The sequence below is a fragment of the Colletotrichum phormii genome (genome assembly GCF_030913505.1).
Source record: "Colletotrichum phormii strain CBS 102054 chromosome Unknown BDP81scaffold_1, whole genome shotgun sequence".
In the NCBI taxonomy this organism is placed as follows: domain Eukaryota; kingdom Fungi; phylum Ascomycota; class Sordariomycetes; order Glomerellales; family Glomerellaceae; genus Colletotrichum; species Colletotrichum phormii.
Window position 1 is genome coordinate 1,792,840 of NW_026851443.1, and position 24,110 is coordinate 1,816,949.

Sequence of the window (24,110 nt, forward strand, 5' to 3'; positions counted from 1 at the left end):
TCGTCCCTCCATCAACTCCAAGACTGTATCGCGACGACATCAGTCACGGCCACCCACGATGTCGGCATCACCACTCGTCGTTCGTCCCGCCGACGCGCTGAAGCCAGCGGGGGCTATCGGGTCACCCTTCCGCAATGTGTCGTCGGCTCAGGTCTCCTCAGGAAACGGCACCCCGCAGCCATCCAAGGACAAGAAGGCCGCGCCCGTCCCGACGACAGCCCCGACTTTGGATCTCGCCGAGCAGATGAACGAGGTGGAGAAGAAGCAATATGTCAAGGGTTAGTTTTGAGACCACTGAAGGATTGCATGGTGTGACAGAAAAGAGCCTCGCTGACAAGCACCTACCTACAGGAAAGAAACTCGGAGAGGGTACCTACGCTATTGTCTTCCTCGGCCACCTCCGATCGAATACCTCCTCCCTCGTCGCCATCAAGAAGATCAAGGTCCAGAAAGAGTACCAAGAAGGAATGGCACCGGACGCCGTCCGCGAACTCAAGCACCTCCAAGAGCTCCAGCACCCCAACATCATCTCCCTCCTCTCCGTCTTCTCCTCAAAGGACCAGAACCTCAACCTCGTCCTCGAGTACCTACCCCTGGGCGACCTCGAGATGCTCATCAAAGACACGGCCAACGTCCGCTACGGTGCCGCAGATATCAAGGCCTGGATGGGCATGCTCACCCGCGGCGTCTGGTTCTGCCACGAGAACTTTGTCCTGCATCGCGATATCAAGCCCAACAACTTGCTCATCGCCGCCGACGGCGAGGTGAAGCTTGCTGATTTCGGTCTCGCGCGTAGCTTCGCGGACCCGTACCAGGTCATGACGAACCAGGTCATCACGCGCTGGTACCGCCCGCCTGAATTGCTCTTTGGCGCGAAGCACTACAGCGGCGCCGTCGATGTCTGGAGTGTCGGATGCGTTTTTGCGGAACTCATTATTCGTGCGCCGTACATGCCGTCCGAGACCGAGGTTCAACAGATTTCCCTCATCTGCCGTGCCGTCGGTACGCCAACGGAGGACAACTGGCCCGGAGTGACCAAGCTTCCCGCTTACACGGTGCCGGATGATGCCGAGCCCGTCAAGGGCAAGGATTTCTACCAGGCCATGTTCGGCACGGTGGGCCCCGAAGGTGTCGATCTCCTGATGAAGACGTTCACCCTCAATCCCAAGAAGCGCATCACCGCAAGGGACATGCTGAACCATAACTGGTGGCGCACGGAGCCGAAACCCTCACGAAAGGAGGAACTGCCCAGAAAAGGCGGCGGCGAGGAGAAGATGGGCGCGGACCTGAAGCGGCGTCCCGGAATGGTTGACGAGGATAGGGGCGCCAAGGTGGCTCGCAAGCTCAACTTTGGAGCTTAGATCTGCAACACAACGCAGTCTTTACGAATTCTTTCCACACTCGAAAAAAGTATGTAGCATCACAGGCGTTATGGCAGGGGCAAACGGGCAAAGGGACGGGGGGGTATATTCTTTTAAGGATAGGACAGGCTATTCAAAGGGGAGGTTCTTCCCATCGGTTCTGGGAAGATCTATTTTTTGTACTCCACAAAACATCAAGGCTTTCTTTTCTCGTCATTTGTATCGTCCAGCTCTTCTGCTCTGCTCTTGCACTCGAGATCGTGCTTATTCACATCAACGAGCACTCCATCCCGTACATGGCCCTCTCGACATCCTTCCTGACCTGATACCAATCCGCCCGGCGCTGCGCAAACTCGTAGGCCTCCTCGGCGCGGAACACGCCCTCGAAGCGGTCGCCGTCGGCAATGATGGTGGCCATCTCCTTTGCGTGACGCGGGTCGATGAGGTAAATCTGGCTCAGCTCCCTCAGCGCCTTGAAGTACGCCAGCAGGTCCTGGTTCTTGAGGGTGCGGATGTACTCAAAGTAGAGGTTCATGTCGGCAATGAGCTTGATGGCGCCCTCGGTGCTGACGCGCTGGCGCTTGAGGTGCTTGCACACGGCCGTGAAGAGGCGCAGGCCGACCTCACCGTTGAAGACGTCGAGCATGGACTTGTCGGTGCTGCCGACCAGCATGCGCGTGTGCGCCGAGACGAGCTCCTTGATGCGCTGCGCCGTCGGCGTCGGGCCCGGGTCCGCGAGAATGCCGCCCGTCTCCTCCGGGTTGTAGTCCGTCGGCTGCTGCGTCGTGCCGTGGAGGTACTCGACCTCGTCCATGAGCACGTCAATGCCTTTGTTCAGCCCCGCCGCGACGCTTTCGTCGAGCATCTGCTCCCACTTCTTCTTGGCGATGCCCGACGGGTCGAGGAAGTCGTTCTTGTCGGCGATCTTGGGCCCCGCGAGCTGCTGCTCGAAGAAGACGTCAATCATCTGCGAGATGAGGTCGCCCACGTTGACGAGCTCGATAAAAGTCACCAGGGGCGCCACGCCGGATTGGTTGTGGTCGCTGACTTCTCGGGGGTTGTAGTGTGAGAGGTGCTCCACGGCCTTGTCGAAGCCAGGCTTGACGTGCCTGTTTCCGAGGATGCGGAGCATCACCACGAAGATGGTCTCGCATTGCTCACGCGCCTCTTCGCCGTATTGGCCTCCCAGCTTGATGAAGCTGGATGCTCGCGCCATGCTCGTCTTGGCGACGTGTGTGAGGTTAAGCGCCACTTCGATGCTGAAGAGCGTCTTGATACCCTCCATGCGCGACGCCATCAGGGCTGCCTTGGCCGCCAGTTCATCAGTCGGGGCCTTCTCGGGCAATGGACTCAGCCGTCCGCTCCCGTCCACGCCAGGGGCAAGGCTGGGCGTATGCGGCCTCGATGGCTCTGGCGAAAGGGCTGCAGTGCCGTTTGACGTCACGGGTTTTGCCGAGGTTCCAAAAGAGGGCAACACAGTAACCGGCATCATGACGACCTTTTTGAAGGAACTCAAAAAGTCCTTCTTGTCCGCTTGCCTGTTGAAGTTGCTCATGTAGAACGACTCGACCGAAGCGTCTTGCTCCGACAGCTTCTTCTCCCACTCTGCCACCTCTGATTCGGCGTGCTGCGTGAAGAAGTCGAGCTCCTCTTGTAGGTAGAGGTCGAGATGTGGCTCAAAGACTCTCAACATCATTTCTTTAGCCTTCTCTTCCAGACTTCCTTTGAAGGCTTTTGGTGTTGACAGCGACTGAAAGAAAAGCATGCCCTGTTCAAAGACCCCAGCCACAGCCCTGAGATATGCCTGCAAGTTCCGGTCATGTGCAGCGTCAAAAAGCGGCGTGATGTAATCCATAATGATATCCTCCTTGACTTTTTCCATCAATTCCCAAAACACAACGTCGGGGTTCGCGAATACCCGCTCTATAACCTCTGCCTGCTCGTTCATCTTCTGTAGTAGGGTCTCGAAGAACATACGCGACGGCTCCAGGTTGATGTCGTCTGGGTTGGCCCGGTTGATGCAGTCCACCGAATTCGCCCTCAAGACTTCCTCGTCGCTGAAGATGGGGTGTTTTTGCACAAAGAGCTCCGTCCCAGCATTACCGCCGTTCAGCGCGTGCAGCACATGGGCATACCGTTTCATCCTGTTGTCGACATCCCAAGACTCGTAACCCTGCTCGAATTCCCGCAGCACAGCGCTCTCAAAGATGCTCGTCATGGTCATTAGTCGTTCCTCCCTCTGATTCCAGCCCTGCGCCCAGTCGCTCTTTGCAAATGTCTGGAGATTCGAAAGCATCTTGGCTTGTCGCTCGGGGTCTCTGAAGACTTGGAAAACGATGGGATCCGTATGGCTCTTTGCCCTTGCTAGGTCAAAGTAGAAAGGTGCCAGTGAGCCGTAAATCTTTCCATACTCTTCCCTCGCGTGTCCTCTCACACTTTTGGCGTTCTTGATCACGTCTAATAGTGCCTCTGGGTCTTTGAAAGGGTCCTTCGACGCCGGGGCTCCCACGGTCATCTTTTCGAATCCATCGATGGGTGGTGCAACAGACTGGCGCTTCCGGCGCTCTTCTTCTAATGTAGCATCGAATAAGGTCGTACTCGTGGGTTTCGGTGCTGTGTGGTTCGCTGCAGCGCCTGGCTGGTTGTTGGCTGTATTGGCTGCATTCGCTGCACGTTCTGCCGCCTCTCGTCTCCTCCTCACGGCGTCTTCAAAACGGCGTCTCGCCTCCTGCTCGTCCCAGCACCCCATGCTCTTCAATCGAGTGACCCATCTTGTATCGTCGTATACCATTTCCTGCATTCGTCGGGACGCTCGAGCGACCTGCATCAGGTCTGCCACTGGGAGGTAGTCTAATATGGCGACCAGAATTTCTACCCATTGTCAGCTTTCCTGCGATTCTTTGGTAGGGAAGACACGCGAACCTGCTGGGAGCGTCGGCCTCGAATCCAGCATCTCAGTCGCCTTCAAGGCGCCGAGGATGCCGCCCCCCTGAGGGGCAGTCCCTCGAGACCTATACATGCTGGCGTACGGGGTATAGCTGGTGCATCTAGGATGCAATCGTGTTCGCGTGAAGCCTCGAGGCGATTGTCAGGCTTTCAAAACATGATCAGGCTATCAGACTGTAGCTAGGAGGTTCAGGCGGGGTTGCTGAGGTTGTGGTTGGAATGCTGTACAATGGTTCCGATGCTGGTCGCCTGTCTGTCAGCCCGGGGTTCAATTATGACCTAATTCTCCAACAAGGTCCCCGCAGCACCTGGCGCCAGTTGTGGTGGGGACAGGCCCCTGAACCACGAAACCCCTAAATGCTTGAGGTAAGGTGCCTTGAACTTAGCTCAGTTACTCATAGACGTGCCTAACACGGCATTCCTGAAGCAAGTTGGCTTAGGTTTGGGATGCTGGCGATCACTCAATTTGGAGCTCTCCATTCTTCAAGTGTAAGATCTTGAATGTCAATTGTGTTGTAATCTAGCCTAGTAGCGGGCTTCGCCGCGACCATGTCTCGATGGAAGTTGTCTATACTCAAACATTGAGAATCCCTACCCGCAAATTGGTGCCAATACGACCACTGGTGTCCCTCCAAACCAAGCCTACCAAACGCCTCATAACCTGCGTTGCCTCGTTCTTCTCTGACCAAACATTATACTTGCTGGCTCTCTGTCCCGTAGATTGAAGGACAGCTTAGTCCTCATTAACAATCTCCTCTGCAACGCTTGATGTAATACGCCGGGACACACGCCCAAATAGGCATTCCCAGAGATCATCAGTCGCAACCGCCTCGCCTGCATTCTTATCCTTACTCATTAGTTGGTTGAGATGAGCTTGCTCTAGCTCCAAAGTGTTGGCAGCCTCCAAAGTGGGCTCTTGCACCTCTGGAGTCGACTGTTTGGACTTTCCTTTGGACTTCTGACCCATGTGTTCCATGCGTCGCTTGACCGACAGGTTGTAGATCGACTCCTCCACCGACCCCTCAATCAAATACAACCATACCGTTGTCTCATTTTTCTGTCCAATGCGGTCAACGCGAGCAATCGCCTGCAATTCGAGCGCAGTGTTCAGCAGCGGCTCACACAGGAAGACGTGGCTGGCGTTGACAAGGTTGAGCCCACTCGAGTTTGCCCGGCCATGGAGCATGAAGCACTCAATGCTAGCATCATTCTGGAACTTCATGATACCGTTGGGCCTGTCGATTGCGGAAAAGCCGATCTGATAGCGGTTGAATGCTTCGCCCAGGATTGTCAGGAAACTCTTGTATCTGCAAAGTGAAGTGTTAGTGGAGAGACTTAAGGAGGTCATCATGTTATTGGACTTACTGGGTGAAGATGACAGACTTGGCACCAGGATCCGATTCCCTCAGCCATAGTATGTGTCTGACAATCGAGTCGACCTTTGTTCCAAAGGACATCTTTAATAACTCAATATCATTGATCTGGGCAAGCTTTTCAGTGCTGAATTGAGAGTAGATGCCATTTGCCTTGGCAATCTCATCTTTCTTCACTCCGAGCGAAGCAGAAACTGGAGTCTCATCGTGTAACTTCAACTCTCTGGGCTTGAGAGTAATATCATGGAGTTCGGTGAGTCGAAGCTTCCTCTTGCACATTGGGCAATTCTGATGAGCCTTATGCCAGTGCTTTATGCATTCTTTGCAGAATTGGTGGCCGCACACTGTCAGAACTCCAATGGTAAAGTTTGACTGGCAAATGATACACATCCGAGGCTCGTTGGACTTTCCGCCGTCCATCTTGAGATTCAGCACTAGAAAGACATTTCTTTAGTTCAAATCAGGACGAACGTATTGGGAAGAACTCACGATATCTGTGCTTCGCCTTTGAAGAGTCTAGCTTCCTGCGGTAATTTTTCTCGCTCGCGATGCAAGAAGCTACGGCCTGTCCATCACTGAGGCCTTCATAGGGGGCAACACTGTCTGACACTGCTTGCAATTGTCGGTAGTACTCAACTCTGGCATTCATTGCACTTGTGAAACGGTCGGTCTCCCGTTCCAAAGCTGTAGTCGCTTTAGTCTGAGCGGTGATGTGCGCCTGTGTTTGTTGAATCTGCTTGATCACAATCCCGTGCTCAAGGCTTGCCCGGCCGCCGCCATCCTTTGGTAGTCTTGAGGCAATACCTCGCAACTCAGCAATAGCACGACGAAGTGAGCCATGCCTAATTGGGGACGGCTTCACTGAATCTCTGGCGTCATTGAGAGCCAGGAACTTCTCTGGGGCTGGGCCATCTCCATTCCCTGCGGCAGTCAGTGAAACGTTGGTCTCATGCCGAACCAACGCATTCTCAAGCCCTGAGATGGCGTCCTGGCGATCAGCAATGGCGGCACGCAGGATTTGCACATGGACGATAAGTTCCTCTTGGATCTGCGTGGAGTCGGTGAACTCTTCACCCGTGACCTCATTTTCCGCTTCTTCATCGATCAGTGCCTGACAGAGCAAACCGATGAGAGCCTCTCTCCATTCATCAATGCGATCTGCCTGCTCATTGAGGACACCATATAGTTCTTCCAATGTGTCAAGCGTCGGGGCGCTTTCCAGTCCCTTCGGCCCACTCAACGTTAGTTCTGGAATTTCGACGAAAGACTGTGTTTCGGCTTGGCGTCCCAGACTATTCATAAGTGACATTGCTCTGGCATGACTTTCCGAAAGGATTTCTCGTCGGACCTCCTGAGCCTTGCTATACTCGTCGTCTTCAAGTTGCTGATACTTCTTGAAGTCATCGGAATCCGGTTCAGTCATGTCCGTATTGCTCTTGATTTGAAACAAGGCGTTTGCACAGAAGAATGTCGCTTTATGAAGGACCTCCAGAGCATGTCGAAGTTTGGTGCGGGCTTCGCCAACGAGAGCATTTGTCGCGCCCTCATCGGCTTCATTTTGATCGCTGTCGTCCCCTCCTCGGTCTGCGACAGAAACCTCTCCTGACAGCGTACCCACGACAGCTTTCACCTCCTGTCGGCACTCGGCGACAAGATCCATGGCATCCACCTTGACCTTCTCCCATATCTCGAGAGCCTCTTTGACCCTGGGACTGTTTTCGAGCATCTGACCGCGTGTAAGTCTGGCCTGTAGGTAGGCACGAAGGTCGGCTCGAATGTCGTTTTCGCTTTGCTCAATCATAGCATCCAGGACCTCGTCGACTGTCCGCATAGGTCCGACTTTTCGACCAGTGCCGCGTATCTGAACGATTTCAGGATGGAGAGCTGCCTGTCGTAAACGGTTAAGCCACGCCCGCATCTCAGTCTCGCTCTTTTCTGGTGTCCAGTCGGGCTTCACAGGGGCACCAAGAAGATCTAGTCCACAATTCTTGGCCATAGTCTTGAACATCTCGCCATAGTATTGTTCCTCCACGGCGGTGAAGGGCAACGTAATGACGTATCGCTTTTGTGGCGGCACAGTGATCTCGTGTCTGACAAGTTGCTTAGTGTGGCGCAAGGCAATACTGCCGAACAGAGACTTGAAAAGAAGCTTGTGTGACTCTGTGAGAGCTCTCCAAATCTGTGTAGACGATGCATAGGGCTCGTAACGCAAAAAGTTGAGCAGACCGTGGAGATCTTTGACGTCGTTCTTCACCGGTGTTCCAGTAACGCCCCAAACGTTGACACGGGGCAGTACTCTTGCGACGACAGCTGCCCCGCTCACTCCGCCCTCAATCATCTGAGCTTCGTCAAGACAGACACGCCACCAGGATATTCTCGTCAGGGGCGACACTAGACGTTCGTACTTTCTCTCTTGGCGCCGAGATCTCTCAGGGGGCTTCATAGCAAAGTGTACCTCCGCCGATAAGACTGGGTATGTGGTGATAATCACATCGTATGAAGCCAAGTCAGCACGGAGATCATCCTCAGTCTCAAAGTTGACATTCTTGCGACCCGGATAGAACTTGACTCGTAGGTGAGGTGCGTGTCGTTGAAGCTCCGCAATCCACTGGTTCCTTAATGACTCTGGCGTAACGATCAAAGTTGCGCCGCTTGTCAGAAGCTCTTCACCTTCTCGCGTGACAATGTAACTATCGGTCGGGGGTCGGCGATGTAGCGTGACCAGGCCGATGACTTCGAGAGTCTTGCCAAGGCCCATCTCTTCAGCTAGGATACCTCCTCGGATGTCCCGCTCGGCTTGCTGAAAAGCTGTAAGGTCGGTAGTGACGACATGGTACAGATCGCTGATGAAGAAGGATTGTCCAAATCCCCCTTCGATTCGAGCTCTGCGGAAGCTATGTGCGATATCGGTATCTGAGACGATAGGTAGCTCCTCGATGTTCAAGACTGAGTCCACGCTTGCCTCCTTCCAGCGAACACCTTCTCGGCTGAGAAGCCATTGAATTGTCTTCTTCTGGTAAGGATAGAGTTTGGCTGTCAACTCGGATATTTCGATCGATAGCGCGGTCTTATCTTCGGCAGGTGGTACATGAGCTGCCTCATAAAAGTCCAATGGGGACCAGCTCTGTTGTTTCGAACTTGAGGCGGATGAGGCGGTTTCGTCAGGTAGAAAAGTATCGAGGATGCTCTGACTAATATGGCGCTCATTCACAGATCGCAACCAGCTGTATGGCGTCTTAGTTTCATTCCAATAGAGCTTGAAGCAAAACACCACAGAGAGAAAATCTCCTTGAGGGCGCAGAGCGACATCAAGTGCCACCCAGACTTCGCCTTCGCCATTAGTCTTCTCCCGTTTCTTGGCAAAGACATCCAGACAAACTGTCAGACGCTGAGTGATGGAATTTGAATGGGTTGCGACAGAGACGTTGATCGACGGAACTGGTCGTTTGACGCGAGAGGCAATTCTGAACTCCTTCGATTTGTCTGAGAATAGGTGCAAATGGGGTCCGACATTGCATCGAGTGAAGGGAAGTGTTTTCTCGGGACATTTTCGCACAAACTCCAGTTCTTCCTCAGCCACAAGGAGTGCTTTCACATCTTCGTGCGATCGCTTCACTCGTTTCGCAGATGGCTCAGTCGCATCATGGTCTTGGGTTTGAGCCTCATCGTTGGATGGGAGGTTCTGCAGTTGGTGAATAAAGTCAACCGGCCAAGGTTCTAAGACGATTAGTCAGAATATGCGTGCTTCCAGGTTAAATTCAACAGACCATGAAATGAGATCGCAGTGGTTATTGGGAGTGGCTTTGAGCGGCGCGCTGTCTGCTTTGTGCGAGCCATGTCTAATCTTGATCACTGTTGCTCACACTCTTATCAACGACTTCATCGGGCCTTAAGTGTAAGCTGGAGACATGCTTGCTTTGTCGAAACTGTATGAACAGGCAGAAAAGACCGGGAAGACGAAGGAAATCAGAGAGTGGTTTGTATGTGATTATTGTGTTGTCTCTGGAAAGAAAATATTGGAAGAAGAGAAAAAGTTGAGTGAGGTAAAGTGCAACATGCGACTCGGGCATGGAAGGAAGGAAGGAAGCTCCTCGGTACCTAGCTTAATCGATAAGCAGGCAGTAAGAGGCAAAGTCGCGTCGCATTGCCTCCAAAGACGCCTGGATTTTAGCGCGACAGATGGAGGGGCACTGCTAATTTTGTGGAGCTTCTCCGGCAGAACGACCCTCGGCAGACCATGACAGCATGGGTGACAGGGTGGAGCCAATATGGAAGGCGGTCAGATCATAATGCACGGGCTCCTTCCGTTCGAGCTGATCAGCTTACCTAAGGCAAAGTTATCCCGATCCTTAGCGTCTGTCGGAACAAAAATTGGGAGACAGCAGTCGAGGAACATCGCGAGACCCATTGATTTTCGACGACATCACCCACGCAAGCTCGAAATTGGCCAAGCATCTAGCTTGTGAAGCTCACTTGTCCATTCAGTATGTCAATTCGCCCAGTATCTCTGCACACAACGTTCAATTGGTACTGATTTTCCCACAGGTCAACATGAGAGCGCCACGGATCCAGCAATTTCTGAGCCCCTTCCTCCACAAGGCCCCCGTCGCACCGACGTGCCAGGCCAGATGGCTTCATAAGACGAGAGAAAATCCCGCCGTTCCGTCACCGATACCCCTCGTTCCCGATGTCCCGACCCTCCTCAAGGTTCTCGGCCGCGGCCTGAGCCAGCACGTCGACAAGTTCCCGACATGGGATTCTCTCTTCACCCTCTCCTCGACACAACTCAGAGAGCTTGGCTTGGAACCGCCACGGACGCGACGCTACCTCCTCACTTGGCTTGATCGATACAGGAAGGGTGCATTCGGTGCCGGCGGCGATTTCAAGCACGTGGAGAACGGGGAGGCGTACCTGAAGGTCGTGCGCGACCCCAAGACAGACAAGAAGCTGGTCGTCAACGTGCCGGCGAGCACCGACGTGAGCACCGACGTGAGCAACGCAGCCATCGAAAAGCTCACGAGGCCGTCAGGATACACGGTTCGCGGCTCGCACACGATCTCTGGTCCCAGCGCACTGCCCCTGAAGGCCGGCACGGGCGCGAAGGTCGTCGTGTCAGAGGGCATGTGGGAGCACAAGCAGGGTCACAAGGTGGATGGAGGTGAGCGCAGAAGGGCAGAGACTCGCTTCAGGAAGCGCATTGCCGCGCGCAAAGCCGAGAGGGAGGCTCAGGGTCTACGATAAATCGATTAGGGGTTGCGCGACTGTCCCGTTTTCCAGCCTCACACCACTTGGCACCACCAACTGTACTATATTCCTAGATCTTGTACGATACGAGGTTGAAAAATGGACAGCGATCATCGACTGTCTGGGTATTCAAGTCGAATCATCTGAAGCTTCTCCATTTATATTGTTAGCGTGACTGACGAGCAGCTCGCCCTCCGATTCGTCCCAGTTCTCTATTTTGGAAGAGAATGCTCGTAACCACGATGCTAACCTATTGCTAGCGCATGAGCTACGACGTTAGGTACATGAGTTGTTGGTCTGACAGGCTGAGCTTGGAATAACTTGTATGCTCATTTGGCCACACTGGAGAGAACTGCATCGAAGCTGAACGGTGACCATCAACAGTGTGCCATGAACAGCCATCATTAGACTTGTGTTAGTCTCGCAAACTGATCACTTGCGGTCATGCAGATTAAAAGATTGCCGCGTAGATGCCGTTGTCGAAACGTGAAGATGGATAACAGCCAATCCTCCCGTGACCAGTCCGTGGCTCAGCCCCTTACTTGTGGACCGTGGTAACACGCAGACAGCGGGAGTCAAACGAGCTGATCAGGGACAAGCTGAGTCTATGCAGCAAATGCCTGGTTCTCTAGCCCTGATACCTGGGTGACTCGTGAGGTGTCGGGCTAACTTTCAGGTTGCTTACTCTCTCAGCTGGCCAGCTGAGTTCTTTCACGCATACTCTGGAATTTGAGGGGAACAACGAGGTAAACTCGAGACTGTAACACGTCTTCTCAGAAGCTCAAGCTGTTTGGTGGTATTGTAGTAGTCCCCGTAATCGTTCGTGGGCCGCTAGGTGCTGTGTATCGACGGACGCTGCCGACTGTTTACTTGATGCACTGCTAATAGCGTAAACTAACCTCAACACTCAAGCATAAGCAACCTTCAACATTCCTCCTGTTCAGATAGACGTGTCATACTAAGGTTGTGGTCATTGGAAGAAAGGTTGTTACGACATTCAAGGCTGTAAGTGATGTAGCATACCCATTACTAAGAAGCTCTCACAACAAGGACATACTAAGAGTATCAACTGTAGCCCCTCGATCGAAAGGTACCTAGCGCCTGCGAGATCTTCCAATTGTTCCTTGTAACAAATAAGGAGCTCCATACAGTCGGGACAGATTCGGTTTCATAGCCAGTTGAAAGAGCCCACGCTCTGTAGGGCTGAACGTGGCTGCTCTACCTCGAACAGACTAGCCCAAATCATACCAGTCGTAAACATACGGTTGCGAGAACCGCATTTGAGGCGTTTGTCTGCGCGACGGTGGTGGACTTCAGCAAGGCTTGTCTTCAGAGCTATTAAGGTTGGTGGGAAAACTTGTCCTAACATCTTCTTGATCAAGTCGTCAAGCCCAAGGCGGTTTTTTGTTATCAGCGAGGCACATTTTCTCGTGGATTGCAACCGGGCAGCCCCTGTGCTCGACCACATGTACTCAGTCAACCTCATGCAGGCTGAAGCCACAATTCTGCAGACTTGCAACCACCAATTTTGTAAATATGGGGTAGATGATAGTTGGAACTGCCATACCTAGAGCTTCGCATGTCGAATGAGTCTGACGGTGAGAAAGGCTCGGTTGTGAAAGTTGAAGGTGCACCCAGTCCGATTTGATTTCGAAGTCTCGAGTACCACCCCGAGATGTAGTCCACCCAGCCTCTGCCTGTTTTTGGGCGAGGCCAATACTTCATCAGTTGCTGAAACTTCCCTGTTCGCCGTATGCAATGGATTCCTAAATGATGCAAGATCACGGCGTAGCAACTGGCTGTTTGTGACGTTGAGAGTCGGTGCCTATGGCGGATACGCGCCGACAACTGAATATGTGGTATTTTTTTGTGAGGATGTACTTTTTGAACCAGTATGCAGTTGACTATACGAAGCTTGTGCACTGCATAGTTGTGTTGAAATACCGAAGGTAGAGTAAAAGAAAGTGATGACCGAGGCCAGAGCTGTCTCAATTCGGAACCACCCATTTACAGGATGAACCGTACGAAGGTACTTGCTTTCATCAAATTGACACCATGAGCCAATGAGATGTCTGCTATCATCCAAGCTTCGGCGATGTTGGCTGAAGGCGTTGACGCTTCTGGGCGGCGAGAACCCTGAGCTCGGTATGCCATATGGCGTGTAAAGTAAACATATCGATTCAAATGGCACATATACCTACTCTTTCACTACTTACCTATCCTTCATGACGCACCTTGTGATAGGACACGCCTTTCTAATTACAAGCTCTCCATATGCATCTGTTCGAACCTCGAAAGAAGCTGCCAAAGATGGCATAGCAACAACACCATGCTATTTTCATCGTGCGCCACACCAGTAGCAATGCTGACTGCAACGCATCTATCGTAAGATATGCTGTCGGCCTCGCAGACCTATAAGCGGGTACGGGAACCGGTCACGGCACCCAGGGAAAGAGTTGGCGGTGTCTACGAGAGGGTGCCAGGTGTCACACTGCCAGTTTCTTGACTTGTCAGAGTCGAGATTATTGCTTCGTGACGGACTCTGATTTCAAATTCCAGGCAGAAATCGCCGTTAGACTCTTTTCAGCATGGAAGCACACACATAGCAGGTAAACTACCTTAAAGACAGATACGCATACGACCCAAATATTGCCGTTATGCTATGATGGTCGCAATGAGCGAGTCTCTTAACTTGTGGCGTTTTCTGAATGGTTGTCCCAATGCAAGCCTTCTAGGCAGATGCCTTAGATCGAGCTGCACGGCTGAGACCAAGCTCGTGGGACGCCATTTTGAGTCACCGAGGATCGAGGAGGGCACCTCATCTGCAACACTGTCACATCGGTTGGATTGACCGCGCGCAAGAACTCAAGAAGATGGTTTTCCGCTTTTGCAAGTTCTTGGGATCGTTGGACCCAACAGTAAGGTTAAGTAAACACGGATAAATGCACAGCAATTTTGACGACGGCGGCGTAATCAGTCCCGCTCAACCGGCCGCCCATCTCCGCCAGGGCGATAGTATGGTCTGGGCTCCCATGTTGAAGTCCACTGCATAAGTCCCCGGGTCGCAGACGACTCGTCAGCTAAGCCACGCAATCTGTCAAATCAGCGACCTACCTTACGAAGTACACTAACAAATAAGGGTTTGATTTAAACAAGTGCTGGGATGTTCTTCCAGAAGCTCGCTGTGTCAAGATGACATATTCAAAGAAAAAGCCCATGCTTCTCGGAATTAAACTCATCAGCTAGTAGTTCATCCGAGATGCTTCGTAGTTCATCTCCACTGGTTAAGAGAACGAACTGTTAGAAACTGGGAAGATGGATCTTAGCTGCTCGGTGCACTCCGGACCGATTAACGTGTTAGCCGTCCTTAAGATCGAGTACCTACATTCGAGATATTTCAGACTCCTGCCCCGGGGGTTTCTCGACATGACTAGGTAAATAGAGTGTAAATGAAGAAGAGAAGGAGTCTGGGCTTGGACTACTGAATCAGAAAGTGAAGGGAGGAAGGGAAGGAGTGTTCAATGACTGACGAGGAAGGAGACAGCGAGACCCACCTTGATGCCATCACGCCAATCAAACATTGCTTTCCACGCCTAACGTAGGTACTCCGTAATAGACCAGCCATTGAGTTTCCAAACAACATTGAGGCTTTTGGCTCTTCCCAAGAACACCCGACAGCGGGAATTTACACTGCATATGCGCCCGGCGCCAGCCTGCCGTCCAACGACACCTGACATTCAGGACGGGAAATAACGCAGCGATTTGATTGATCAATTGAGATATTTTCAGGATCTTACGGTCACGAGGGCAGCCAAAGCCACGGCAGAAACCTGCCGTACGAATCCATTTGACGCGACGGTCTAATATCGGGAGTGGACCAACCGAGTGTTTTTCGCAACATTGCTTCTGTGAGGGCCGTTAGGGGCAATTCCTGGGTCTATCAATAAGCTTAATCCTCACCGTTCCGTAGGCAAGTCGGGATGTTTCGCACGCTCCCCTCCCTCGGAACGTGGGCCGCAGACGGCGTCTCGAAGGATTGGAAAGACGCTACGCAGCCAACGCTACTCCGTACACTGGCCGTCGCTTATTACCTCGCCCAGACAAGAGGCCAATGTCGAACGGGAATAAGAAAAACCGGAGCCAGCTCTCTACGAGTGACTCATTTGTCTGGCGCACCAGGGCCAGCCTCTGTCAGACGCGAACGAATTACACGCCATGCCGTTTCGTCAGCACTCACGTACCTTTGACAAAACGAGGGTGTCAAACTCCAAGCTGCGCGAAAGACTGCAGATCGGTTACTGTCCTTCGTCCCTAAGGGCCTCAAGCTACGACTCATCAATCATATGGACAACGACACCCTTTCTCGACGACCAAGTCCGAGCTTTGAGATGCCTCTGATCCGAATGCTCGCCTTGCTGGAGGAGTTTGGATAACGGGCGCAGGCCTCGGCCTAGTTTGCTATGGCTGCATTCAAAAGCTGTCTGACCAGATGGTTTGGGGTCGGGGACTGCGCGGGAGACGCCTCGATTCATCGAGAATGGGTGTGGCATCCAGTACCGGGTGATAGGTGTCCTATCAATCAAGGTCAACACGCAGCTACGCGGCCGCGAGTAGCTAAACTGTATCCGCATGCCATGCAGCTCAAATCCCCCCCGCACCCCCCTGGTTTACACGCACGTCAGGCACAAGCAACAACGCTGCTCTTGGGCGATTGGGCACACTCTAATTATCGACCTAGGGCTGATGGCAAACTTGGAGCTGTCGATTCCCCAATCTTTCGGCCAGATGCTGGCCGAAAGCTGCTCCAGCGCGTTTGAGCTCTTCTCATTGCGTTGCCCAGAGATACATGTAACCATGTACAGATTGCGAAAGCTTGGTTCGAGAGTGACAACCCACTCGCCCATCATCAAAGTTGATTTTGGGTGAGAATCTCGTCTTTGTCTACGTAGTTCCTGACGTACCAACTTCACGAAGCTACCCCCCTTCAATACGTAGTTCAGAAGACGAAGAGCCCTCGCAATCGTCCTCGACGTCGCCGGGGCCCTGCTCGCTTATTCTGCCCCGTCTCATCTCTCCTCCCTCCGGCCTCTCCCAGCCTCCACTCCGGGCCCCGGTTCCTATTCGAAGCCTTACCTACCGGAGCGATTCCACGTGGAACTTGCGGATCCCTCCTCCTTGAGTACTTGGTCATCTGCCTCGTCTTGGCTTGGACTGGTTCCTTATTAGATCAATGGCACATTTTGAACCCGCTGACGCGCGGAAGTCATTGCGACTTCTGCCCTTTGGACGTCCAATATCTCTATCCACACTGGCTCATCGTATTTCGTGTCCAGGGACGTAGGCATCCATCGCAAGGGCTTCTCATTGGCCCTTCCAAGATCGTTCTGGACGGCGCCCCGGGGATTATCCACCCTCCTCCGGGCTTCACCGACCCGGTGCCTCATTCCCGTGCTATGCTCTGCTGCGCGTCAAACATTCTGTGTCTTTTCCCTTCCACCAGTATCCTGGTCTCTAGTCTTGTCAACCTCCTCAGCTCGTCGCTGCCCCTGTCAACTCCCGTCCCCATCTAGTTTGCTGCTGCGTTGCCGTTGCCACACACCCCCCACCCGTAACTCGTCCCGGTGTCGTGGACTCCTCGCACTCCCTTCCCGTAGTCTGCCGCCCCTTTGCGGGTACGGCTTGATGGGATCCATGTAGGAGGCAGAGGAGGGGTGTTCCGCCCCGTCTGTGCTCAGACTTGGGAATCTTATTCTGCACATTCCTTGATGGCGGCTTGCATAGTCCTGCGTCACGACGCGGAAGCCACGGGCGACTGACCGCGTCTTGGTTTGCTTTCGAATCTGCCCTGCTCGTTACGTGAGGCTGTCCTGGGATGCCCCCGTCGAAAGTGGGTGCTCCAGAATTTTGGTACGAACACTCCCTCTCCCTTGTCCAAGGTAGCATGGCTTTTCGCAGTGTGTGGCCTGGATATTCTGGGTTTCGATATAAGAGTGAGGCTTCTTCCCTAGCTTGGTGGCGATGCTGTTAGCACAGACAGGCAATATCACACATAGACTTTCACTTACACCCTGTTCGCAATACTGCCATTCCATCCCCCACAAGGCTTTGATACTCCACACCCGCCTTACCCTTCAGAAGTTTTCTTGGTCTATACCAAGTCAGTGTTAAGATCATCTACGCAAGGGACTCTCTTCTCTAATACAAGCGAAACTGGGCTGTAAGTGTAATACGTCGGACTAGTTTTCAAGCTCATCTAACAAAGCTTGTAGCCGTGTCAGCCTTGCATTGCTGTGTTCATAGAATCACTAGCTCATAAACTCGGTTCTACGAGAGATCTAAGAACACTTTCGCAAGAGTTGGCATCCTCTCACGGCCAGGTGACCGCAGTTCTCTCTCGAGCCGCTGCAAAACCGCAGAGCAAAGACCACACTTGCTAGTTTGAAGCCCGGGAACAGCCACAATATGTCATCCAAGGCCTCAAAATCATCAGAACCAAGCTCCAAGAAGCAGCACTCCTCAAAATCAAAGTCAAAGTCAAAGAACGACGACTGGGCAGAAATCACAGACCCCGAGGAGCGCAGGCGCATTCAAAATCGACTGGCTCAACGCAAATTCAGTACGTCATTCACTCTCAAACCAAAAGATCCACCGAATAGGGGTTTCCTCGAAAGAAGCCCAACACGACAGCCCAACTAACACAGGAAACTACAGGGAAGAAGAACCAAGATAGCAAGGAAAAGGCAGACCGCGACGCAGACAACGAGTCCAACGCCAAGAACACGTACGAAATCGCTTCAGGCTCCTCCGAGCCCTGCGGCGGCGGCGGCGCGGAAGAGGGAACCGAGTCTGGGCTTCCCTGGGGCAGCATCAACATGAACCACGTCATCACACGGGGCCACGAGCACGAGAGCCGCCGGGGCAGCGGCCGCGACGACTACGTGAGGGAGGACCCGTATTACATGACCAACTACGGCAATAGCTATACGGAGGCGTACCAGCCGGCGGCGCCTGCGAGTTACGGGAGTAGTGGCGGGGAGGATTATTACTATGGTGGTGATTCGCCGTACTATCTGGATTACGACCAGGGCGGGGACGTAAACCAGGGGCATCGTAGACGGTAAGGGAATTCTCCCCCACAGACTCACTTCACTCCCGCTGATTACAAGTTCTAGACGCTAGTTGCGAGCACTTGGGATAGTCTGGACATGGAGACAGGCGTTTTGGATTGGGTTGGGCTGATTTAGCAAACAAAAGGTGGGGGAGAGACGGGGCGCATAAGACATTCTTAATTCGTCCACGGGTTGGATCCTAAATTTTCACCTCTCTTCTTTTCTTACTTGTTTATGTTTTTCCTTGCACCACTCATCCTGTTTTCAACTTCGTCTTTATGAAAGGAATGAAAGATGGATGTAATTATGTGGAGGAATAGATAGCTCCTTGGCTTTCTTAGCATGGAGTTCAACGGGGGTCTGGGATCTAATGGTAGACGAAGATACGACAGTAAAGATTCACCAAGACGGATTCTGTACTAGATACTACTCTCAACTTTTTTTCTTTTTTTCGCTATCAATGGCAAAACCGCTCAGAACTTTCAAGTATCTCGGCAATGAAACAGTAAACGTTGCTATCTCTGCCTCGCTCTGGAGCCGACATAAGGGCGGGATTGCAGATGCTGCAGATGCCACTTACACGCAGTTATCTAAGCTAGGCGAGGAGAGGTCTGAATTGGAGTAGGGGGAGGCAAGGAAGATGTAGAGCGGTGGCCGGGTTGTGAGGCACAGCGACAGTAGTGCGCTGGCCTTCACAAGACCTAGGAACCCAGCTGCAGGCCTGTACTCGAGAGGTTGAGATGTCTATTCCAAGGGGATAGGCCCAAGCCGGATATGATGAGTGTACCTTACTCTGTCCAAGGCATTACCCACACTTGTCAGTACCTAGTTGACATGCTAGACTTGCATCATATAACACACCGTTAGGCACGCCGTCGTCTGAACACCAAAACAAGATGCATGCCTACGTTTAAAGTCGATATTTGAAGCTGTGCAGCCGAATGTTTCTCATAATGTATAGCACGCATTAGAGTACCGCCGAGACACGGCAGTTTCTATCTAAAGCCGGGCTGAACAACCTTTGAAATCTCGTGTAAGTCGAAGCGCGTGGCGACAGGTCTTGGCGTAAGGTATGCATGATTTAGTCGCGACGTCCCGCGCCAGGCAGCCTTGGCTGATGGTGTATATGCCTAAGAGCTTCGTAGGAGGCGTCAAGGCAGGCTGCGGGTGTGAGACTGGCAGCGGCAGTGTAGAGAAGTGACTGACGCCAGGAACACGATCGTTTGCATGCGAAAGGGCGGGCGCGTAGGTACCCCTGTGAAAGCTATACCTATGATGGAAACACGAATTAGCTGTAGACCATGTCTGAGTATACAGCTGCAGAATAGTCGGAAATGTTCAGTTCCAGAGTCTTGGAGCATCGTACTGCCGGTAACTCGGGCCTCGGCGGTACGGGAAAAGAGGGGCCGTAGTCTAGATCCTGTCCCATCACTCCGGATAAGGCAGGTCAAAGCTTCCAGGGACCTAAAATCGGTACGTATCTCCCAGACTGGTCCATCGAACAAAATCGACAACCCCACCTTGCAGGGATCTAGCATCAAGGTCGTCTCTTACCGCCTGGCACAAACGGATCCCGCCCAGATTTTTTTGATCGTTACATCTCCACCAGTCGATCGCAGCCCGGCAGAATTAAAAAAAAAATATCCAGCCACTTCTGCCAGATTCTGGAGGGACAGCCGCCCGGTCCACTGAAACACCACTCGAGAAACCCAAACACCTGGCATCGCAACGCAATCGGGACAACATGGCGCCAATCAAAGAGGTCGTGGTTCGGAGCGCTGAGGACCTGAAGGCTCAGGCTGAGGGCAAGGGTAAGAATGCGAACCCAAAGCCGCTTTGCGCGCCGGCACTCGCCGACATAATCTGCACCCGGCATAGCTAACCAATTCGTTTCCTCACAGAAAAGAAGATCGAGCGCAAACGCAACCAGCGCGAGAGACGTGCGGCCGCCAACAAGGAGAAGAAGCAGCTCAAGGCGGCAGCCAAGCGTGAGCGCAAGGCCAACGTCCAGCGTGCCGCAAAATGGCAGGATCCAGTTCGCCAGGCCGCCGACAAGGCCAAGAAGGCGGCGCGCAAGGACAACAAGGACGAGAAGCGGTTCAACCGCATGTTGAGACGGGCCGACAAGCTCGAGGCTCAGGCCAAGAAGCTCATGGCTGAGGCTGCGGCGGCGCGCGTAAGACACGCAGTCATGGCTGAACAGAGAGAGGTAAGTCCACGAAATGGGATGGCGGCGGGAAAACGAGTGACTGACAATGTGGTTCTGTAGAAGAACGCTGCCGAGCAAGCGGAGAAGAAGGTCCTGGCTGCGAAGAAGGAGAACGAAGATCTCAAGATCCACGACGACGAGAACGATTCAGACGCCGATACTTCCTCGGACTCATCATCATCATCATCTTCTTCTTCCTCAGATTCGGATTCGGATTCCGATTCTGACTCAGAGGCGGAAGAGACCAAGGGCGGCGCAGCTGTCGAACAAGACGAGGACGTCGACATGGAACCCGAGTCACCAAACCCCAGCGCACAACTCCGCGCCGAAAGCGAGGCCAGAGCCATCACCCAGGAACAGGAGATGGAGGTCGACGAGGAGGAGGAAAAGCCCAAGAAGTCAAAGAAGTCAAAGAAGTCAAAGAAGAGCAAGAAGGTCGAGGAGGTTGAGGAGGAGGTTGAGGAGGTTGCCGAGCCCGAGGAGCCAACCCCTGCCAAGAAGGAGAAGAAGGACAAGAAGAAGAGCAAGAAGTCCAAGGCCGTGGAGGAGGCCGAGGAAGAGGTCAAGGAGTCCAAGAGGTCCGACAAGAAGCGCAAGCGCTCAAGGGAGGAGGACGAGGACGAATCCGACGGCGGTGTCGCCATTGCCGAGGAGACCCCTAGCAAGAAGTCCAAGAAGGAGAAGAAGGACAAGAAGAAGCAGAAGAAGGAGGAGACGACCGAGGCGCCTGCTGCCGACAATGTTGCTGCTGCTGAGCAGTGGGATGTCGGACAGCTGGGAGGAGGCTCGGCCCGCCAGCAGAAGTTTATGCGTCTTCTGGGCGGCGGAAAGGGTGGTGTGGCTGCGGCTTCTCAGGCCTCCGGATCCAAGGGCAAGCGTGACATCAACAAGATCACCCAGGAACTTGAACAGCAGTTCCAGACTGGTGTGCACATGAAGTACGATGCTGGCAGCCAGCGTCGCGGTCTCGGCGCATAAGCTGGTCGGTCTTTCTCAAGATGAGGAAGCTGGTGTGGACCCAATACGTTGTTGTAGCTGTGTTCATATGGCTTTGTTAATAGCTCTGGCGTTCATGTTCATGAGGCAGTATAGTCAGGACCAAAAAGGGAACCAAAAAAGTCTTTTTCATGTAGAATAAAAAGTGAATTGCTTTTCATCGAGGAGATTGCTATCAACCAGCTGCCTCTGAAAGGAAGAGAAAAATGAAATGAACGGGAAAACTTCAAATACAGTACGCCGGTAATCGGGTGGTTTCTTTGCTTTCCCATCAACGATAAGAAAGCGACATGTGGCTTGTTTTTGTACAGACTTGTTCCCACCACTGGAAGCAAGGTGCTGTCTGGGGTTGTGGGCTGGATCTCCAAGTGTTCCAGGAAAACGAATACTCTCCCCCTTTTCCCTCTCTGTCGTCAAGGGGAGAGTGGGCTAAGTCTTGTCTGACCGCATCGCCCCCTTCCAACCATTGCCGTGTTGCGATTGTGTTTTGAGCTCAAGTCCATAAAGGAGGCTTGCTTGGAAGAACTGAGTGTGAATACACCACACTGCTCGGGCAGCCTGCCCTATTGTGCTGACTTTGTCTCGCTCACAACCTCATTGACTTTTGTGACTGAGTACGAACATCGGTCGGGCCAAATTAGAAGCCGAACATGCGGGAGAGGACCTCAAAGACGATACCGCCAAAGACAACGAAGGCGAGGAGAACTATAGGCAGAAGATGGATTAGTTAATGCTTCCAAGCACGGCTAACAACTTTGTTGGAGAGGGGAATTGCAGCTGATCGCAAAGGGAGGTGACAAGAGGTCGATGGGAACTACTCACTGAGCCAGATGGGGGAGATGGGGGACTTGGTCGCCTCCTTGGTGCGCTTCTTGATCTGATCTTCGGACTTGCCCATGCGGGACTCGTTGTCCTTGGCGAACTTTGCGTTTGCGCGTCTCTGTTGGGGTGTTTGCGCCTGTGGATCAAGAAGTGTCAGTAAAGTCACGATTGAGCCATGCTTGTATTCCCAATACGAAGCTAAGACCTGTGAAGAACAATTGATCCTGAAGTAGCGGTGCGACGAGGGCTGGACTGGAAGTTGCATACCATTGTGGTGATGTGTGTATGTGGATAAGTTATGAAGGGCGGTACGGCGATGTGGTCTGCTCGATGCGAACTTTTTGGTGGTCTGCTCCCTTATTTTCGTTTATTCGGTTTCGAAGTTTGGCTCGTTATATAATGCGCTGGTAGAGAATAGTGAGTGGTAAACGTGGTGTTTGGTCGTGTGTGCGAGGCGGAATTGTCGAAACGGTGTTGAGAGAAGAGAAGGGAAGCTGGTTGAAGGGACAGATTGCGCGAGGGAGCTTTCCGGGATAAGAGCGGTTGAAGCTAATTACCACGAGGGGAGGTGGTAAAGGTGGTTTGCCGTATTACCTACTCCGTACTCACCTGCCTTAGCTTCCTTGTAGGTACCTCTACCCGCTAAGCGCGGACCCTCCACTGCTCATGTACCATTCGTACCGGGCCTCTCGTACCGGGCTTCTCTCGTACGGGAATTGCTCTTCTCCCTTCAGGACCTCCAGGCGGCCACCACCACCTCCACTCTAACCTCTGATTGTTCGGGACATGGTGTCGTCAAAAAGACATACGGGGCCATTGCCTGTTCAGGGCCAGGGATGCCGAAGCCCAATGCGCCGCTCAATCAGAAGGGGACCTTGGAGCCTTTTGGAATGAGGTACCTTGACCCCTGGCTGAAGGCACATTGATGATTGCCAGCTGTGCCACAGGCAAGAGCGGGATCCGCAATGCCGTAGGGCGGTCGACGCGCTGCCGGGTTATGCGGGGGATACGCGCACAGCCACAGATCGGCGCGGCGCGGCGCAATTGTTCGAGTCTTCGGAAGAGCTCATGGGAACACGGACGGACCTTACGAGCTACAAACGAGAATTAACTACGATACTTACGGAGAAATCTGCGACCACGCCTCACTAGAGAAGGAAAGCCATTTGCGATTGTCTCCCCCACTGCACGAACCGGGATACCCAAACTGCACGAATTGCAACGAAAGCGACGACCGATCCAACGAGACCGCAGCCCATCATGGCCGCGCGCAGCAGCACCATGATCCTAAGCAGAGCTCTTCACTCCCAGCGCACAACACAGATGCCCCACGCAGCATCGCGACTCTACTCAACATCAGTAGATGGCGAAAAGAGGCCGTCCATTGTGGTTCGTGGGGCCCCATTCATACCCTTCTGCGACAGCTCTTACTCCCTTTTTTGGTAGAAGCCCGATAAGCTGACACAGAAACCACGACGAACAGGGAAACTTTTACAAAACGTTTACCCGGCCCGTCCTCAAAGTCCTCCTGATGGCGACCCTTACATATCAAATCGCCTACTGGACTTGGACGAAGCTTGAGCAAGACGAGATCCGCGACGAGAAGAGCCAAGAGATTGAGGGTCTCGAGGCGAGGGTCACAGAGCTGCAGGCAGGGAAGGGGACGAAGGCCTAAAGACATGGTTAAGGGCGAATAGAATGGATCAGAAAGCAATAAGAAAGACACACAAGAGTCCGTTGCGGCCACCACACGGACTGAGGAACGCCGAGGTCGACACGAGAAATGGAGATGGACGTCGTCGACATGGGCGAAACATGAAAACACGACATCGCTTGGATGTTCGTCACGAGAGAGACGGGGTTGCCCTTGAGTAGTATCTATTGGTGCTATTCTCCATATTTTCAAGATGGCAGCGAACTACGTGAGCGACATCACGAGGCAGTCTCTCTCGGATGACGCTTCCAGGAGTAAATGCGTTCTTGGAATCGATCTGAGCAGTACCCGAAATGTATAATACTGTACTCTACCATTGGAACAGACTCCTGCAAG

General features: G+C 53.0%; 8 protein-coding genes across 8 annotated transcripts; 5 read left to right on the forward strand and 3 right to left on the reverse strand.

The window, feature by feature from the left end:
- Window positions 1-58: 58 nt before the first annotated feature.
- Window positions 59-1,361, forward strand: BDP81DRAFT_307473 (kinase-like domain-containing protein; the record flags this gene model as incomplete). Its single annotated transcript, XM_060583367.1, has 2 exons — window positions 59-278; window positions 352-1,361. 2 exons carry the CDS (start codon window positions 59-61, stop codon window positions 1,359-1,361), a joined length of 1,230 nt encoding a protein of 409 aa, XP_060451719.1.
- A 134-nt stretch (window positions 1,362-1,495) lies between these two features.
- Window positions 1,496-4,512, reverse strand: BDP81DRAFT_8050 (exocyst complex component Sec10). Its single transcript, XM_060596307.1, has 2 exons — window positions 4,284-4,512; window positions 1,496-4,232 (listed from the first exon to the last, which is right to left on the reverse strand). Exons 1-2 carry the CDS (start codon window positions 4,378-4,380, stop codon window positions 1,630-1,632), a joined length of 2,700 nt encoding a protein of 899 aa, XP_060451720.1. The 5' UTR covers window positions 4,381-4,512; the 3' UTR covers window positions 1,496-1,629.
- Window positions 4,513-4,781: 269 nt separating this feature from the next.
- BDP81DRAFT_8057 (SNF2 family domain-containing protein) lies at window positions 4,782-9,819 on the reverse strand. The gene is made up of 4 exons (XM_060596311.1): window positions 9,448-9,819; window positions 6,170-9,397; window positions 5,673-6,114; window positions 4,782-5,614 (listed from the first exon to the last, which is right to left on the reverse strand). The coding sequence occupies exons 1-4, from the start codon at window positions 9,515-9,517 to the stop codon at window positions 5,041-5,043; spliced, it is 4,314 nt and encodes a 1,437-aa protein (XP_060451721.1). The 5' UTR covers window positions 9,518-9,819; the 3' UTR covers window positions 4,782-5,040.
- Window positions 9,820-10,053: 234 nt separating this feature from the next.
- Window positions 10,054-11,174, forward strand: BDP81DRAFT_413170 (IGR protein domain-containing protein). Its single transcript, XM_060589274.1, has 2 exons — window positions 10,054-10,164; window positions 10,226-11,174. The coding sequence occupies exon 2, from the start codon at window positions 10,232-10,234 to the stop codon at window positions 10,919-10,921; it is 690 nt and encodes a 229-aa protein (XP_060451722.1). The 5' UTR covers window positions 10,054-10,164; window positions 10,226-10,231; the 3' UTR covers window positions 10,922-11,174.
- Window positions 11,175-17,386: 6,212 nt separating this feature from the next.
- On the forward strand, window positions 17,387-18,045 carry BDP81DRAFT_444374 (uncharacterized protein; the record flags this gene model as incomplete). The annotated part of the gene is made up of 2 exons (XM_060591833.1): window positions 17,387-17,540; window positions 17,636-18,045. The coding sequence occupies 2 exons, from the start codon at window positions 17,387-17,389 to the stop codon at window positions 18,043-18,045; spliced, it is 564 nt and encodes a 187-aa protein (XP_060451723.1).
- A 1,732-nt stretch (window positions 18,046-19,777) lies between these two features.
- BDP81DRAFT_444375 (small acidic protein family-domain-containing protein) lies at window positions 19,778-21,220 on the forward strand (the record flags this gene model as incomplete). Its single annotated transcript, XM_060591834.1, has 3 exons — window positions 19,778-19,844; window positions 19,935-20,242; window positions 20,303-21,220. The coding sequence occupies 3 exons, from the start codon at window positions 19,778-19,780 to the stop codon at window positions 21,218-21,220; spliced, it is 1,293 nt and encodes a 430-aa protein (XP_060451724.1).
- A 655-nt stretch (window positions 21,221-21,875) lies between these two features.
- Window positions 21,876-22,330, reverse strand: BDP81DRAFT_388582 (uncharacterized protein; the record flags this gene model as incomplete). Its single annotated transcript, XM_060587147.1, has 3 exons — window positions 21,876-21,943; window positions 22,061-22,196; window positions 22,277-22,330. 3 exons carry the CDS (start codon window positions 22,328-22,330, stop codon window positions 21,876-21,878), a joined length of 258 nt encoding a protein of 85 aa, XP_060451725.1.
- Window positions 22,331-23,158: 828 nt separating this feature from the next.
- Window positions 23,159-23,864, forward strand: BDP81DRAFT_8149 (uncharacterized protein). Its single transcript, XM_060596323.1, has 2 exons — window positions 23,159-23,449; window positions 23,544-23,864. The coding sequence occupies exons 1-2, from the start codon at window positions 23,321-23,323 to the stop codon at window positions 23,733-23,735; spliced, it is 321 nt and encodes a 106-aa protein (XP_060451726.1). The 5' UTR covers window positions 23,159-23,320; the 3' UTR covers window positions 23,736-23,864.
- Window positions 23,865-24,110: the final 246 nt, after the last annotated feature.

Excerpts from the sequence above, each read along its gene's own strand:
- BDP81DRAFT_8050 (XM_060596307.1), bottom strand. The coding sequence starts at position 4,380 with ATGTATAGGTCTCGAGGGACTGCCCCTCAGGGGGGCGGCATCCTCGGC. Across the intron at positions 4,233-4,283 it reads GAGGCCGACGCTCCCAGCAG|AAATTCTGGTCGCCATATTA; the intron begins GTTCGCGTGTCT and ends GACAATGGGTAG.
- BDP81DRAFT_8057 (XM_060596311.1), bottom strand. The coding sequence starts at position 9,517 with ATGGCTCGCACAAAGCAGACAGCGCGCCGCTCAAAGCCACTCCCAATA. Across the intron at positions 9,398-9,447 it reads CACTGCGATCTCATTTCATG|AACCTTGGCCGGTTGACTTT; the intron begins GTCTGTTGAATT and ends TAATCGTCTTAG. Across the intron at positions 5,615-5,672 it reads AAGTCTGTCATCTTCACCCA|ATACAAGAGTTTCCTGACAA; the intron begins GTAAGTCCAATA and ends TTCACTTTGCAG.
- BDP81DRAFT_413170 (XM_060589274.1), top strand. The coding sequence starts at position 10,232 with ATGAGAGCGCCACGGATCCAGCAATTTCTGAGCCCCTTCCTCCACAAG.
- BDP81DRAFT_8149 (XM_060596323.1), top strand. The coding sequence starts at position 23,321 with ATGGCCGCGCGCAGCAGCACCATGATCCTAAGCAGAGCTCTTCACTCC. Across the intron at positions 23,450-23,543 it reads AAAAGAGGCCGTCCATTGTG|GGAAACTTTTACAAAACGTT; the intron begins GTTCGTGGGGCC and ends CACGACGAACAG.